The sequence below is a fragment of the Scardinius erythrophthalmus genome (genome assembly GCF_964197995.2).
Source record: "Scardinius erythrophthalmus genome assembly, chromosome: 1".
Lineage (NCBI taxonomy): Eukaryota > Metazoa > Chordata > Actinopteri > Cypriniformes > Leuciscidae > Scardinius > Scardinius erythrophthalmus.
In genome coordinates, this window is record NC_138221.1 from 55,841,239 (window position 1) to 55,858,979 (window position 17,741).

The window sequence follows — 17,741 nt, forward strand, 5'->3', positions numbered from 1 at the left end:
CCCTCCTCCTCATCTTTGGCTGCTTTGTTGTTGACTCCCATCAAAGATGGCGTCGCGCGCCAACTAAACCCACATCCAACCCGAGGTAATATTTCGCAGATTTTTGCACAAAACTTCTGATTTCTGCATATAGCTTACATGCATTCCGTGCCATTTTTGCAGTACTGAAAGCTCCCATAAAATTGCATGGTGAGAACGCTCCGTTGATCGAGTTGTAACCCGATACCGGCCTATGTGCACCGCAGCCGCGGGTCTGCGCGCGCTGGCCGATCCGTCAGAGACGCGCGACACGTCCGCAGCTGCCCGAATACACTCGAGCTGAAACAGGGAAGCGCTGGATCCTGATGAAGCGAGGGGAAGGGGGTGTGTGAGTGTGCATTTCTTCAAAAGTAGGCGGGAAATGTGCAATAATGAGTGTTGAGGGAGGCAGATCTCGTTCGTGTTGTTGGGATTCCGGCGAATGTCACTGGAAGCTTGACTAAACTTGCGGCTGGAGGAAAGCTGATGTGTGTTGCTGAGTCTGATCTGTCACTAATGAGTGTGTGTGCTTCCAGTAGCACATCTTCAGAGTTGTGTAACACTTCTGCATGCAACATTATTATATTAGAAGAAACCTTTTATCGTAATCAGAAGACGAAGAACTGTTTTTGTAATGAGTTCTGTTTTTTCCCATAGTTTTTGCAGTATTAGTTCATTTCATTTATTTGGTTTTACATTTTTAATATGTTAAGCATCATATTATTGAATTCAGGTTTATTTGTATAGTAATTGCAAACTTTTGTGGCTTTTAGTCCATAATCAAATTATCTTGGTTACACTTTATTTTAAAGTGTCCCTGTTACAGTGTAATTATACTGAGCAATATTAATTAACTACATGTTCTTACTATAGGTTAGGGTAGGATTAGGGTTTGGTTTGGTTTGGTTTAGGGTTAGTTACATTTTGAAATTATGCACAATTTATAGCTATTACTATAGTAACTACATGTAACTTGTGTAACAAAGACTAAATAAAGTATTAACGATCTTTCAGTATAAAATCAGGGCTGCCAACTTTTGAGTTCAGCTTGGAGTGAGAATTAGGGATGGGTTTTGTATCGATATTGAATTGAATTGATTGAATTACAGTTCATGGATGCTGAATAGCTTTTCTGAGGTAAATGTTATGACATTGTTTTATCTGCAGTTGAAACACTGATTGAGCGATTACATGAGACATGATACATTCAGTAAGTTGTAGGCCTACTGGATTTTTCAACATACCCTCTGATTATTTTGTGCTGTAAATAGTAGTAAAAATGGATGCTTCACGTGCAACTTGAACTTGTCTATCTGTCACGCCAGGTTAAAGGGACAGTTCACCCAAAAATGACAATTCTGTCATCATTTACTCACCCTCAAGTTGTTGCAAACCTGTATGAATTTCATTCTACTGCTGAACACAAAAGAAGATATTATGAATCATTTTTTATAACCGAACAGTTGTGGGGCACCATTGACTTCCTTAGTATTTTCTTTCGCCATACAAGTGAAGTCAATGGGTGCCCATCATCTGTTTGGTTACCCATATTCTTCATAATATCTTCTTTTGTGAAAAGCATAAAGGTTTGGAACAACTTGAGGGTGAGCAAATGATGACAGAATTTTTCATTTTTGGATGAACTGTCTCTTTAAGAGCGCCAAAATTGCATTAAAATGGTTTGAATTTCATAATAAAATTTACAAAATTTGAAAGCTGAGAATTCAAATGTTACCTGTTCTGTCTTTTGTCTGTCAGTGACAAAAGTGATATATTGTGTAATACACTTTTATTGCTAAAAGACTTTTTTAGATATTTCTAAAAGTGGTAGATAAGAATACAAGTATTAGACTAAACCAGAGGACCAACCGAAAAATGCAATATTTATAATCAAATTTCATGCAAAACAATTCTACAGTTTGACATTTGACTGCAACAAAGTTGTACAGATAACTAATACATACCGAAGCAGAATTATTAGTTACCTAAGCTGGAAAGGTCTTTGAAGATAGTTTGTTCTTTAAACACTTTGTTCTAGTCAAGAGTGTTTTTTTGGACTGAGCTTGATGATTTTAATCTGTTTTTGTTCATTAGAGTCACAAGACTGACCAGTCCCACCTGAAGAACCAAGAATGACTATGGCCTTTGAGGAGATAAAGAAGAAAGGAATGATGGGTAATGATTGTCAGACAAAAGCATGTTAATACACTCAAACATGTCCATTGAAAACCTACTGCAAAACTGCATTTCTTGTAGATATTTCGGGAATGGAAGGAGAGGTCGGTCTTGTTGCTGGTCGCAGCCAAAGAGAGAAGAGGCGCTCGTATAAAGATCTGTTGAGGGAGGAAGAAGAAATCGCAGCGCAGGTGCTCAAAACCTCCAAGAAACACCACAAGGTAACAGCAGGGAGTTACGGTGACATCCAACATCAAGTTGCATCATATTAACAAGAATCATTGCCGTCCATTGATTTTACCAGTATATATGTTCCGTAACTGTGTTGCCTGTTTGTAGATTCTAATGATTTTAATAAAACACGCGACTTGATGTTATGTTACCTAGGTAGATATGACATCTGGCCTGAGAAGGACTTGGACCTGTGTTTTTCCCTCTCAGGGTACTTGTCATTGACTCTTGCTTAGGGATGCTACGATCACTCGGCTGATACTCACTTCCTATGACTCGCAACTTGTCTGATCACATAAACTGACAAAAAGCTTTCTATTTTCTATTTCTATTAAGTGATGCCCTCAGCATCACTTCCTGTCATCACCTGCGTGATAGTATTAAAAGTGTCGAGAAAAGATGAAAAATGTATGTGCTGCCTCAGTCTTCCTCAAGGGTAAGTAAAATAATAATAATGTTGGTTACAAAGTGGGATACAAATCTACAGATCTATATTAAACAACTCCCATAACGGTAGCATCTGTTTCCACTTATTAAACTAAAGGGTTAGTTCACCCAAAATTAAAAATTCTAGTGTCAGTAATTACTCACCATCATGTCGTTCCAAACCTGGAAGACATTCGTTCATCTTCAGAACACAAATGAAGGTATTTTCAATTAAATCTGAGAGCTTTCTGTCCCTCCATTGACAGTCTATGCAACTACCACTTTCAAGCCCCAGAAAGGTAGTGAGGAGATCATGAAACTGATGACCACTGTGACTCCAGTGGTTTAACCTTAGTTGTATTAAACGACTTGAGTGCTTTGTTTGCACACAAAAAACATGATTTATCACTTTTTCAAAACACTAGTCTCCAACACGCATTCACGCAACAACATCTGCTCTCGTGTCAACACAACACGCATGCGTCATGGTGCTCTCGTGAACGTGTGTTGGAGATACTTTTATGATGCCTTTACTATCTTTCTGGGGCTTGAAAGTGGTAGTTGCGTAATGTTATGTATTTTAATATAGATAATATTTTGTGTAAGCCTACTTGTTTTTATTAAGCCTCTTAAAAATGTATATTTTAGTTTATTTCATTAAAGCTATAATATGTAATTTTTTTCTCCGCTAGAGCTCGCTAACCTCTTACAATAACAAAGGCGTATGTTGATGACGCATAAACCGAATTATGGAACTTGCCATCATGCTGATGGATCTAATAATGTTTATGGATGAGTGAATACATTCATGTTTTTAATGTGTTTTTAAACAGCGTGAGCGTGCCGCTAGACGTAACGCAGTTGTTACTATGGCAGTACAAGCGGAAACCAGAGATAACGCGGATTTTACGTCATTGACAGGACAGGGCGACAGGGACGAGCCATTATTTAAAATTGGAATTTCTCTGAAATTAAAAATCTTTGGGAACTTTTGGGATATTGTAAGTACACAACTGCAGGAAATATATCACACTGTGCAAGTGATTTTTGGATATTTTATTACAAAAATCTTACATATTGTAGCTTTAAAGTTACACTATGTAACTTTTTTTATTCAAAATTAACAACATTTAAATAATGAGTCAATACATCATCAATCCTTATTCCAAAACGCGTTTTGTCTTACCCTGATTCACTATGGTAAGTCTATTATAAGTTTATATTTTAGACCGGGCTGGATGGTTTTTCGCTGGAGGTTGCTCCGGTTACTTTGACGTGTATTGTGTGTGAGTGGAAAGGTTAGTTGTCACAACGAGCGAGAAAGGTGAACATTGAGCAGCTAAATCACCAACCAAGTTACATAACGTACCTTTCAATAATTGGGAATCCGTATGCCGATTTAGATAACAATTATCAGTAATTGTATCGTTTCTGATCAGAGCATCCCTACTCAGAGCATTCCCATTGTAGCTCTAGTATTAGATCAGTAACCATATGTGGATTGTTTCCTCACTAACATTATCTTTGTGGTACATATCATGCCTATTTCAACACGCACTGTTGTCTTTTTAGGATTCTGACCTTTTCCTATTAGGAGGAGATTCTCACAAGAAAAAAAAGAAGCACTTGAGCGATGACTACTATCACAGAGGTGAGGAGTTTTGTCTTGTTTTATAAGGCAGCATTAAATCTGTTCCAACATATCCAAAATTAAAAGTGTTCCAGCGCTTCTTGCTAGGATGTTACTTTCTAAGGGAGCATTCTTAATGAAATCGAGCCTCTAAAGCTACAGAAACATTATTAAAACATTCTTCATGGGCTGCTACTCAGTTAAATTGCTTTTCATGTGTACTATGCAAATAGTGCACTACGTTGAATGTTGTTCATTGATTACAGTAGTCTTACGTTAGAATATTTGTTTTCTCAGCACAAAAAAATAAACAGCCAAAACAAAATTGGGTGAAATAGTTTTATTTTTATATTATGTTAAAATTTTATATTTTTGTTTCTATATTATTGTACATATTTTTATATTTACAGTGAGGAAAATAAGTATTTGAACACCCTGCTATTTTGCAAGTTCTCCCACTTAGAAATCATGGAGGGGTCTGAAATTGTCATCATAGGTGCATGTTCACTGTGAGAGACATAATCTAAAAAAAATAATCCAGAAATCACAATGTATGATTTTTTTAACTATTTATTTGTATGATACAGCTGAAAATAAGTATTTGAACACCTGAGAAAATCAATTTTAATATTTGGTACAGTAGCCTTTGTTTGCAATTACAGAGGTCAAACGTTTCCTGTAGTTTTTCACCAGGTTTGCACACACTGCAGGAGGGATTTTGGCCCACTCCTCCACACAGATCTTCTCTAGATCAGTCAGGTTTCTGGGCTGTCGCTGAGAAACACGGAGTTTGAGCTCCCTCCAAAGATTCTCTATTGGGTTTAGGTCTGGAGACTGGCTAGGCCACGCCAGAACCTTGATATGCTTCTTACAGAGCCACTCTTTGGTTATCAGGGTATCCGCGGGGTCTTGAAAAGTCTTAAAAGGTGATAAATCAATTTTGGGAAAATTAAGACCCTTAAAAAGTATTAAAAAGTCTTATCACGGCTTTATAAAGTCTTAAATTTTGAAAGTATTTTTTCTGAATTAGCTGTCCAACAGTTTGAATCCCAAAAACATCGTAAACGTGTGTGAATTTAGTCTTTTTTTTTTTTAAAACGAACAGGTACATAAAAAACTAGGCTATTGTGGGTGCGTTCGTAAATTGCCTCCGAGAGCACCAGAGCGGGCAGTGATCATAGGTAACTAAACCTATGCGCGTGAACTCGGCAATCGACTACTTTGGACTTCAACCGAAAAACAGGATGTAAACAGGTATTTGCGCTGGCTGAATAAACATAATTTTTCTTCATATCTTTCACATCTATTGCAGTCAGATCCACTCGTGATCACTCAGAAGGAATCACTCACATTTTCTGTGCACTTGTAATGACACATCAAGGATGTTAAGAGGCTAAAAGCAGGTTTAGTACTTGCCCCATTGAAGTCAACAGGGTGCAAATTTTAAAAATAGAATAACTCGGTGTAGGCAACACCGATTTTTGTCATTGTTCTCTGTATTGACAGCACTCCAAATGTACAAAAAAATGAGCTCAATGTTAAAATTGACCGGAGTTCTCCTTTAAAGCTATTGTTATCCAATTTTTTTGGCCTTCAAAACATCTTAAAATGCACATATGTAGATCAGAGAAATCTAAATTTTCTCAGAGGTGCCCCCGAACCCCCCTGACTAGCATATCTCACATTCGGGTCCTCAGTGATGAAAAAACCCTGCCATCTGCATGTTAATGAAACAAGTTAATAGTGAGCATTAAACCCTAAACTAAAGAGTTACTTATTATTTATTTTTTTATCATACCCTCATTGGGGGCTGAGCCACCGACACAGACTGATTCATGTTCCATACTGGTCACACAATTTCAGTTCAGTTAGAATCAGATGCAGATTTGTTGATATTTGTGTTTTGAAAAAGTTTTTGATTCATTGTGTTGACTCCTAACCAATATTCTACATTTAAAATATAGTCTTTTTATATGGGCTTGTAAAATTCATTTCGGGCTACCAAAATCTGGAGAGTGCCTGTCTGAAGGGCTACCAGTGATTTTGAAATTTTGCGAGCCCTGCAATGTACACTCTGGCGGTCCCAGTGCGTATTACGTAGTGCGTATAGTCTTTATCACAAACTAAAACTGTTAAGTTAAAAGCATCACTGATGTAAATGGTTACAGCTTGAAGTGGCGGTGAGGTATTAAAAAATATTGAGAAGGTCTTGAAAAAGTCTTGAAAAGGTATTAAAATTAACTTCAAGATTCCTGCATATACCCTGGTTATCCTGGCTGTGTGCTTCGGGTCATTGTCATGTTGGAAGACCCAGCCTCGACCCATCTTCAATGCTCTAACTGACGGAAGGAGGTTGTTCCCCAAAATCTCGCAATACATGGCCCCGGTCATCCTCTCCTTAATACAGTGCAATCGCCCTGTCCCATGTGCAGAAAAACACCCCCAAAGCATGATGCTACCACCCCCATGCTTCACAGTAGGGATGGTGTTCTTGGGATGGTACTCATCATTCTTCTTCCTCCAAACACGTTTAGTGGAATTATGACCAAAAAGTTCTATTTTGGTCTCATCTGACCACATGACTTTCTCCCTTGATTCCTCTGGATCATCCAAATGGTCATTGGCAAACTTAAGACGGGCCTTGACGTGCTGGTTTAAGCAGGGGAACCTTCCGTGCCATGCATGATTTCAAACCATGACGTCTTAGTGTATTACCAACAGTAACCTTGGAAACGGTGGTCCCAGCTCTTTTCAGGTCATTGACCAGCTCCTCCCGTGTAGTTCTGGGCTGATTTCTCACCTTTCTTAGGATCATTGAGACCCCACGAGGTGAGATCTTGCATGGAGCCCCAGTCCGAGGGAGATTGACAGTCATGTTTAGCTTCTTCCATTTTCTAATGATTGCTCCAACAGTGGACCTTTTTTCACCAAGCTGCTTGGCAATTTCCCCGTAGCCCTTTCCAGCCTTGTGGAGGTGTACAATTTTGTCTCTAGTGTCTTTGGACAGCTCTTTGGTCTTGGCCATGATTGTATGGGGTGGACAGGTGTCTTTATGCAGCTAACGACCTCAAACAGGTGCATCTAATTTAGGATAATAAATGGAGTGGAGGTGGACATTTTAAAGGCAGACTAACAGGTCTTTGAGGGTCAGAATTCTAGCTGATAGACAGGTGTTCAAATACTTATTTGCAGCTGTATCATGTGTGTATTTGTCTGTTCAAATACAAAAAGTTCAGTATCGCACACTATTCAGTATGTCAGGCGGCCTTCTGTGCGCACATCATTTTGGATGTGTGTGCAGCACAGAAAACAGCGCGCGGGTCTTCTTGCACTTGAATGGTTTAAAGTCATATTAAAATGTGCACACAAGAATCGATAAGCGAAATCGAAATGCACGTCTTATAGCTCAAATTCTAAATCGTATTTATAATCTTACGTTAAGAATCGGGGTAAGCTAAGAGGACAGTTTTGAACACTGATGTCTTATGAACGTGCTCAATAACAATATAATGCAGCTTTAAAATAGTTTCTAAACTCTCCCCACAGACCATCACAGCTCTGGTCAGCCGCCCCACAAGAAGAAGCGCAAGTCTTCAGATCACTCGCCCTCCCTCTCCTCCTCGTCCCACTCCACAGACACAGCCATGGGCCTCCTGGAGGCCATTACCTCCCCGCTGGCCACGGGCACCGACCCCACCCCGCACTTCTACAAAAAACCCTCCTACCCTCCCCACGCCTCCTCGCACTCCTCCAAAGACCGCAAACAGGACAGCGGCTCTAAGAGCAGCCACTCCTTCTCGCACTCGCGTCCGCCCGGCTCGTCCTCGTCTAAAAAGCATTCCTCCTCCTCGAAGTCACTGCTGTTCCACGGAGGAGCTGGAAAAGGAGAGCCGCTGACGCTCTGTGAAGCTGAAGGACTGAAGATGAAGCTCATCCTTTCTTCAAAAGAGAAGAACGAAGGTGTCGGGACGAACGAGGGATTCTCCTTCCCGGTCCATTCTTCTTCCTCCTCGGGTGTGGCAGGCCATCATTCGTCCTCCAGCTCGAAGAAAGGAGGGATGAAGAAGGAGAAAGACAAAGACAAAATGATGCCGAAGCCACCCAAGAAAAAGCAGCACAGCCGAGAGCCGCTGCCTGTCGTGGGGAAAGAGGTGGAGGTCGTGGGTGAGTGGGGAATTACACCTTTTCAGTTTAATCTGTTCTTTAATATGAGTTTTCGAGTAATAGGGGTCTACTGATACATGACATTGGTGGATCTTTAAAGCAAAGCACCCAATAACTGTATTCACATGTATAGTAACTTATTCAATGTATTGTTTCAAATCAAAACAAAGATATATACACTACTGATTAAAAGTTTTGGGTCAGTAAGATTTGTTTTTGAAAAAAGAAACATTCTTTTATTCAGCAAGATTGCATTAAATTGATCAAAAGTGACAGTAAAAACATATTTTGAACTTTCTATTAATCACACAAAAATTATTACTCTTTTGAACATTGATAATAATAATAAATGTTTATTGAGCACCAAATCATCATATTATAATGATTTCTGAAGGATCATGGACACTGAAGGCTGGAGTAATGATGCTAAAAATTCAGCTTCACCATCACAGGAGTAAATTACATTTTAAAATATATTTAAATAGTCAACAGATATTTTAAATTGTAATAATATTTCACAATATTAGTGTTTTTAATGATGAATGTAATATATATATATATGTAAATATGCAAATAAATGCAGCCTTGGTTTAGATTTAGATGAATAACAACATATAAATATAATGGCATAAATATCAACAATAGTAGTAATTTTTATTTAAAGAAAATAATAATATTATTTAATAATATTTTAATATTGTGTATTGAGAAAACTTTTTTTTTTTTTTTTCTGAAACTGAAACATAATCTGTGTCGGTATCAGTCATAAAAAGTCAATACTGGTCAATCTTTACTTATGGTGTCTGAATAATTACAAACTTTCAACATCCAATTGTCCAAAAGCTCTAAAAAACAAAGAAATGAAACCCTCACAGACACTAACCAATCATTTTTCTGTTGGTATTCATCAGGTCATTACGGAGGCATGGGAGGAGACAGCTCATCTTCAGGAGGAGAACTAGAGGCCGGCGAGCTGGTGATTGACGACTCGTACACACATCTTTCAAAAAAGAAGAAAAAGAGCAAGAAGAGCAAAAAGAAAAAGGATAGAGAGCGAGACAGAGAGAAAGGATCCAGGGAGAAGAAACACAGCAAAGGAAGTGGAGGGAAGAAAAGCTGTCCAGGTGAGACACATTTCTTTAAGGCAAGACACCCCATTTCATTCATAATATCCATATTCATACTATACAGAACAGACTGTTTTAACGGTTGCGAAGTAAATTCACATTCAAATGCAGGACCTACTCAGACAGTTGTGATTTCGGATGCAGTGAATGTTTTTGCGTCTTGCCTTAAAGCTAAAACCGATGGATTGTTGTTTTTCATTTTACTGTGGTTACACTGAATCTGATTTTACTGAATTTAAACTTGTCTCTCTCTGCTAATCAGGTGATCAGTCTAGAAGCCACTCCCATTCTCACAGCTCATCCAATCACAGCACTTCTGGTGGCATGTACGCTATGGCTCCACCCACCTCGTCCCATCACCATCAAAGCATTGAACTGATGGGCGAGAAGAAGAAGAAGAAGGAGGAAAAGGAGAAAGAGAAACATGACAAGGACAAGGTAAATTAAATCTCTTTCTTACACCGGTGTAAACACCTTGAGGTTTGATTTTTGCAGTCATTTTAATGTTCTGTCAATCATCCCGTCAGCCGAAGAAGAAGAACATGACAGCCTATCAGGTGTTCTGTAAAGAGTACAGGGTCAATATCAACGCAGAGCAGCCTGGATTAGGTGAGTGCTGTTGTTCTCTGCACCTGATCTGTCAATCATCTGTGCTGGTTCGTGATTGGTTGAATATTTGTTCTTTTTCCGCCTCAGTCTTCGGGGAGCTGAGTAAGAAACTCGCAGAGGTGTGGAAACAGCTGCCTGAAAAAGACAAACTGGTCAGCACCTTTTACCTTTACTTTATAGATTTCAAATAAAATATATGACTTGTTGTTATTGTGCATTGTGTGTATCATTGTGTCTTTAGTATCTTTTATCAAAATGTAACTTGCTCCATTTCTCATATGACTTTCCTTTTCCACTGGTTAATGTTAACTAATGGTAATTTTGTCATTGTTTTAGGCTATTGTAATGGATTATGTATAATTTGTCAATACATTTATATATATTTATATATATGTAATGCTAGTTAATGCTCATAAAGAGGCAAGAGTAGTTTTAGTATTATTTATATGCTATTAATATTTATTAATATTTTGAATGAGCTTATTTTTAGATTTTTAGTTGAAATTTCTTTTATTTTAAGTTTTAGTAATTGAATGTGCTTTTGTCATTTTTATTATTATTTATATTTAGCTTTCATTTATTTTATCAAACTTGTTTTATTTTATTTTAATTAATTTTAGTACATCAGCTTAAACTTGCAAATCTAGTATTTATATATTTTTTCAGCTTTAATTCAAATACCGAAAACCATTTTTAATAGTTAACAAAACTGAAAGTAGCAAGTAATTTGTCACATCTTGACACGATCTGAAGGAAATAACAAGTAAAATGGGTCGTTTCATGTTGGCTTTAAACACTTAATGGCAGCGTTTTGTAATTTCAGTCAGATGTGGGACAGTGTTGCATATCCTCTCTTTCTGTCCTCTTTCTGACACTGAAGGTTTGGAGACAGAAAGCTCAATATCTCCAGCATAAGCAGAATAAAGCTGAAGCTATGACGGTCAAGCGGAAAACCTTAACAACCTCAGACAGTAAAAGTAAAGGTGAGACCAAAGCTTTTTACATTTACACATTACATTTTTTCTCATGTATCGACATATTTCTTGAGCCCTTTCTTTAGTACCTGTGTATCTGCTTGTCTCAGGCTCCAGTAAAGGTGTGAGTTTAGGAGCAGGACTGGCCCCTCAGGGCCGCTCGTCTCTAGGTATGTCGTTGTCTCCGGTGCGGGTGCCTGATGTGGACCCCATAGATGCAGCAGCTCACCTGCAGCTGTTGGGCGAGTCGCTGTCTCTGATTGGACACCGACTTCAGGAAACGGAGGTTTGTATCACAAAAATGTCCCTTTTAGAAGGCTTTCCACATTTACACTGATGAGCCAAAACATTATGACCAGTCACAGGTGAAGCGAATATCATTGATCATCTCGTAACAAGCACACATATTAAGATCTGGGTAGATTAGATAGAAAGCAAACAATCAGTTCTCGTAATCAACATGTTGGACGCAGGAGAAATGGGCAGGAATAAAGATCTGAGCGACTTTGACACGGGCCAAACTGTTCTGGCAAGGCGATTGGCTCAGAGTATCTCTGAAACGGAGAGGCTTGTGTGTTAGAGCTTAGATCGGGCCCAACAAATCAAGCCCGACCCTACCCGAGCCCGAGCCCGTTGTGTCCGAGCCCGGCCCGGCCCGACACGTTCACTGTAATTATGAGCCCGAGCCCGATTTAAACCCGACCATTTTTAATATGTCGGCCGTTATAACCAGGGGCGGCGCCAGAATTTTTTTAACGCAGGTGCTGCTGTGCTCATTTAGGCTACAGGGGGGAGCTGCGCAGTTATATATTAATAAATGATCAAAAATTGGCCACTCAATATTAAATATTCAATTATTTTATTATCACAACTAAAGTTTTAATTTTATTGAATTGGACAAGCACAACATTCAGCATTCAATCAAATATTCTTAAAGATTAATTATTATTAATAATGATACTTCAATATATTGTTATTTCAACATAATATGTGTGTGTGAGCAACAAGCAAGATGTGCATTTGAAAATTCGGTGACAGCGCGATTTCAAATGGTGTAAGTGACCGCGGCGCGCCCGCGACTCCATGTCGTGATGTCTGGTAAATTGCGTTTTAGGCCTGTAAATCCAGACAATTGGTTGATGAAAAATGTATTAAAATTAAAATACAATTTATACTAAACGAAATTCACTTTAAAGAAAAGCTTTCTTCAAAACAAAACTTGACAAACTTGAAACTAAATGTGCTTAGGCTATTCAATGGCTAAAACACGTACAGACTCTCCTTTTGAATAAATTGCAGCACATTCATTTAATTCTGAATTTTGCACATGTTAAAAGGCATTTTTTTGTGCATAGTAAAACATATCTGTAACATTTATCATATTCACAATTGTGCATGCATTTATTTATTATGCGACAAGGAAGAAGCATGTAAACTGCGTTGTTTGTTTATTCAGAAATAATTGAATGGATCGGAAAAGAAACAAAAGAGGACATCGAGGGCTGAGGCTGACTACTGTCATAATTTCTGTCATGGCAAGACACACTTCATGTGTCTGTTCATCGTCGAAGTCCCCGGTTTTTTTTTTTTTTTTTTTTTGCTGTCATGGTAGCGTGCTGCATTTAATGCACGAGAGTGACGAGACAAAGCCAACACATATGTTGTCACTCCCCACGACTATTTAAAATGTTTCCATACCTCCGATTTTCCTCCAAACTTGCTCAAAGTTAATTCTCCTCCTGTTTTAATTTTTTTCTTTGCTTCTTCAAGCACTTAAGCTACAGAATATATGCTATCACGCACAGCAGGTGTGATGTGTCACGCGTGCGAGACTGCGAGTGCAAGTGGACGAGACGCTGCGCATGACATGTGACGTGCTTTATCAAGGGCCCGACCCGACCCGGCCCGAGGACAGTTGCGGGAAATATCGGCCCGACCCGGCCCGCGGGTCGGGTCGGGTCGAGTCCGGGCTCGGGCTCGGGCAGAGAATCTAAGCTCTATTGTGTGTCGCTCTCGGTCAGCAGTGATGAGGGTTTATCAGCAGAGTTCGAGGAGGGACGAACCTCAAACCAGAGACAGGGTGTTAGACGTCCAAGACTCATCAGTGCACGAGGGCAATGAACGCTGTCCCGTCTGGTCTGAGCCAACAGGAGGTGTACAATGGCACACAACATTTAATGATGGTCATGGGAGGAATGTGTCACAACACACAGTACATCACACTCTGCTGCGTAGACACTGACCAATCAGAGAGATGATGACCCCTGTTATGGAAGTAAAATAATGACAAATGTTTTTGAAACAAAAAAGCTTGTTGAATTGCACTACTTGAAAAAATATGCATTGCATTAACCCTGCTTGCATTTTAATGCATTGTATTTTTAGGGCTTGCATTTTTATGGGCTGAAATTCAACATGGTTGTATATTTAAGCTGTGAATATTTCAATTCAAAACGTTTTCATTATTTAAAAATTCAATAATCCATCAATTCAGATTTCACATCCAAAATTTTCATTCTGTAAATACAACCTATAATATTCGACAGGCAATTTTCGGTCCATTTTATTCCGCTTTACAAATTTGCTTCCACAAATTATTTGGCTCAAATCGACAGAAAAAAAAAAAACGTTTCCTTTTCCTCTAAATGCTCGCTTATGGGGCTCATGCTACTCATGAACAATGCCTGAACTTCGTATTTTGGCCACTTCTTGCGTAGTTTTTTGCCTCTTCACAATGACTCGCTTAATTTAGTCCTAATTTGTAAGTCACTTTGGACAAAAGCGTCTGCTAAATGACTAAATGTAAATGTAAAAATTCAACATTTGACATCCGGGAACAGCAGGAATATCAGTAGATTGCCGATTGATAATCTCCATAGCTGTTAGTGGAATCCTGGAGAATGACGTATTGAGGGAATCCCCAGTTTTGCAGCACAGCACCGCAATATAAAGTTAAGAAAACGAAACCACGAAAGAAATATGTCTACTACCTCAGATTTAACGTTTTATCTGTACATCAGCATCAGGGAATAACATTATAATCTTGTTCACAGTAGAGAAAGCTGCTTACATGTGCAAAACTAACTGTGAAGACTTAAATGTAAACACAGTTTTTGTGTTTTTATCAGCTTTTCCATGTATTAACTGGTCCTGATAATCATCACAAATACTTATTGCTTGCTTCATTTCTGTAAATCCATTTTTATGAATGAATCACTCTCTGCACCCCCTGCTGGTGAGGTCGCTAACAGCTATGGAGATTATCAATCGGCAATCTACTGATATTCCTGCCGTTCCAGGAAGTCAATTGTTGAATTTTCTGTCGAATTTGAACCACTGAATTTGTGGAGGCGAAAATTGCCTTTCGAATATTATAGATCATCTCCATAAACGTCTCTGTTCGTCCTGCAGGGGATGGTGGCGGTGTCTGGCAGTCTTTCGGTTCTGTTGGACTCCATTTTATGTGCTCTTGGTCCATTAACCTGCCTGACCGCACAAGTTCCCCAGCTCAACGGCTGTCCACGCAACGTCCTGGTGAGACACACTTTCACACATTGCAGTTTTTTATTATGGGGTCCCCAACAATTCACTTTTTTTCTACAAAGTGTTTACAAAAGCTTTTTATTTGCGATTCAAATGCACAGTTTATGATTTCAACTCTGACCCTCACCTACTTTTTCTTTGCAGTCAAACACTTTGGACAACATCGCTTACATAATGCCTGGACTATGAATCTCTTAAAAGGCACTTACAAGAGACTGGGTTACATTTGGACATATTCCTAGAAGCACCAAACAGAGGACCAGAGCTGTTTTTTTAAAACTTTTTCTGATCAATGGACATTCTTAATCTCTGACATGTTTTTAAAAATTGTATTTAAAATGTTAGTCATTTTTTTATTGTTGTTAGAAAAAAAAATCCTATTTTAGAGGACACTTTTGAAGTTTCCCTTTTGTGTTTGTGTGGGCGTCTCAAAATGTCAAGGTCTGTTTAAAGATGTGTTTGTGAGTATATGTGATCAAATTCACATGCTTTTTATGTTTTACACAAATATATGCAGTTTAGTTTTATGGCCCAATGTTGTTTTCTAATTTAACATTGACTTAATTTATATCAACTGCGGTTTAACTGCGCTATCATCATTTCATGTCTTACATATTGTATTTTTGTAATGTAAATGTTGTAATAATATACTGGGGTTGGACAATGAAAGTGAAACACCTGGTTTTAGACCACAGTAATTATAATTGTGGTGTAGGGCCTCCTTTTGCAGCTAATACAGCATCAGTTCATCTTAGGAATGACAGACACAATTTCTTCACAGTGGCCAGAGGGATTTTGAGACATTCCTCTTCTAGAACAGTGGACAGGTTACTATGTAATGCTGAAAACGTTTTCTGACTTTCTCCTCCAAAATTCCCCAAAGTGGCTCAAAATATTTAGATCTGGTGACTGTGCAGGCCATTGTAGATGTTCAACGTCCATCAAGTACAGTAGGGGATGCCATGATATCGCAGCCCAAGCCTAAGGACTCATCAGAGAGCAATACATGTTTCACATTGTTCACAGCCCAAGATTTCCTCTGCCTGCACCAATGAAACCAACTTTTGGCATTTGGTTGTTTTGGCTGTAGCAGCCCGACCATGAATATTGACTCTGTGACGCTCCCGACACACAGTTTTGGTGGAAACAGGAGAGTCGAGGTGCACATTTAATTATGCAGTGAGTTGGGCAGCTGTGGTTTTATGTTTTTTGGATACAATCTGGGTTGTACCTGGACATCTCTTTCAGACATCTTCCTCTTGCATCAGCAGTTACTCTTGTTGGATGTACCCACAGCTCTCGATTCACCACAAAGACTTGCTGTCCTGGTCACAGATGAGTCAGCGAGATGCGCACCACTTCTGCCTCTTTTGAACTCTGATATGTCTCCCGTTATGTTATGTGTATTGCAATATTTTCTGTGCAGCTGTGCTGTTGCTCTGCTAATTCAACCTTCACTCTGCTCTTACTGATGGAAAGTGGAAGATTGGCCACCAGCATATACAGACATGAAACCTCCAACTCTATATTGGCCAGTGTTTCAGTTTCATTGTCCAACCCCTGTAGTTTTCAAGTTTTGGCACGTTTACAGGTCAAGCATGTATAAAATCATTTTAAAGGTGCACTAAGTATTTTTTTTTTCCTTTTAATTTTTTTTTATACCTTAAGAAACCATAGCTCATTTCACAAGTATTTTTAGTATAATATTATACACTTACATGACATGAAGACCCCAGTCATATCAGTGGGTCCCACTACATGGTAGCCTTCATTTTAAAATCACATGATCAGATGAATACTTATCACATCTGCCTAACCTGGCAATTATAGCTCACTTCCGGTTGCTGAATAACTTTATTAAATATGCCTGTGAATATTTTACAGTGGCATCAACTGAAGTGTCGCTTGATGCGGTGTCCAACTTGATGGGTATCGGTAGCCATAAAATAATTTCTTGCTGCACCAACAATTTAGTTCACCTTTAAAGTTATCATTTTAAACAAGTGATTGTTGCTAGTTTTAGAAGATGGAAAAATAAGTAAAATATATTTGCATTGATACATGTGCATTTTGCATTGACTTATTTCCATTAAATCTCAAAGATCTAAAGTGGGTTTGTTATAAAATATTTTTATAAATGAATTTTCCTGATGTGCACATACGGTGGCCTCCAAAAAAATATTTGGACGCACTGTGCCTGTCAAAAGTTTGGAAACATTAAAGGTTTTTTTATGTTTTTGAAAGAATCTCACCAAGGCTGCATTTATTTGATTAAAAATACTGTAGGGAAATTCAGCTGGGTCATCACAGGAATAAATTACATTTTAAAATATATTACAACAGAAACCAGTTCATTTAAATTGTAATAATATTTCACATTATTACTTTTTTACAGTGTTTTTGATCAAATAAATGCCGCCTCAGTGAGATTAAGAGACTACTTTCAAAAACATCAATGTTTCCAGACTTCTGAATTTCAGTGTATTAGATTGTATCAGATTATAAACTTCAAGAGTAACAACATTTGTGTTGTTCATCACATTCACTATGATAATTTTTCATTAAAGGGATAGTTCACCAAAAAAAAAAAAAAAAAAATTCTGTCATCATTTAATCACCCTCATGTCGTTCCAAACCTGTATGAGATTCCTTCTTATGCAGAACATAAAATATATTTTGAAGAATTCTAAAGAACCAAACTTTTTCAGTTCCCATTACACTGGAAATCAGTAGGAACTGAAATCGCTTAGTTACCAAAATTCTACAAAATATTGTTTATGTTCTGCAGAACAAAGAAAGTCATAGGGGTGAGTCCACGCCCCTAGTTATTGTCACTACGCCCGT

The 17,741-nt window shown here is 38.4% G+C and overlaps 1 protein-coding gene across 4 annotated transcripts; it reads left to right on the forward strand.

Annotated features, from left to right (window-relative positions):
• The first annotated feature begins 24 nt into the window (after positions 1-24).
• On the forward strand, positions 25-17,476 carry hmgxb4a (HMG box domain containing 4a). 4 transcript variants are annotated; one of them, XM_081363468.1, is made up of 13 exons: positions 25-85; positions 2,113-2,193; positions 2,275-2,414; positions 4,423-4,501; positions 8,027-8,644; positions 9,556-9,768; positions 10,034-10,209; positions 10,299-10,380; positions 10,468-10,532; positions 11,261-11,363; positions 11,465-11,640; positions 14,766-14,888; positions 15,042-17,476. In XM_081363468.1, the coding sequence occupies exons 2-13, from the start codon at positions 2,151-2,153 to the stop codon at positions 15,084-15,086; spliced, it is 1,863 nt and encodes a 620-aa protein (XP_081219594.1). In that variant the 5' UTR covers positions 25-85; positions 2,113-2,150; the 3' UTR covers positions 15,087-17,476. The 4 variants fall into 4 exon arrangements, with proteins under 4 accessions (XP_081219594.1, XP_081219591.1, XP_081219593.1 ...); XM_081363465.1 differs by lacking the exon at positions 25-85 and adding an exon at positions 137-363; XM_081363467.1 differs by lacking the exon at positions 25-85 and adding an exon at positions 313-367.
• Positions 17,477-17,741: the final 265 nt, after the last annotated feature.

Bases quoted from the DNA above. Each gene is read 5' to 3' on its own strand.
- hmgxb4a (XM_081363468.1), top strand. From the start codon at position 2,151: ATGACTATGGCCTTTGAGGAGATAAAGAAGAAAGGAATGATGG. The intron at 2,194-2,274 runs GTAATGATTGTC...CATTTCTTGTAG, and splicing joins AAAGAAGAAAGGAATGATGG to ATATTTCGGGAATGGAAGGA. The intron at 10,381-10,467 runs GTGAGTGCTGTT...TTTCCGCCTCAG, and splicing joins CGCAGAGCAGCCTGGATTAG to TCTTCGGGGAGCTGAGTAAG.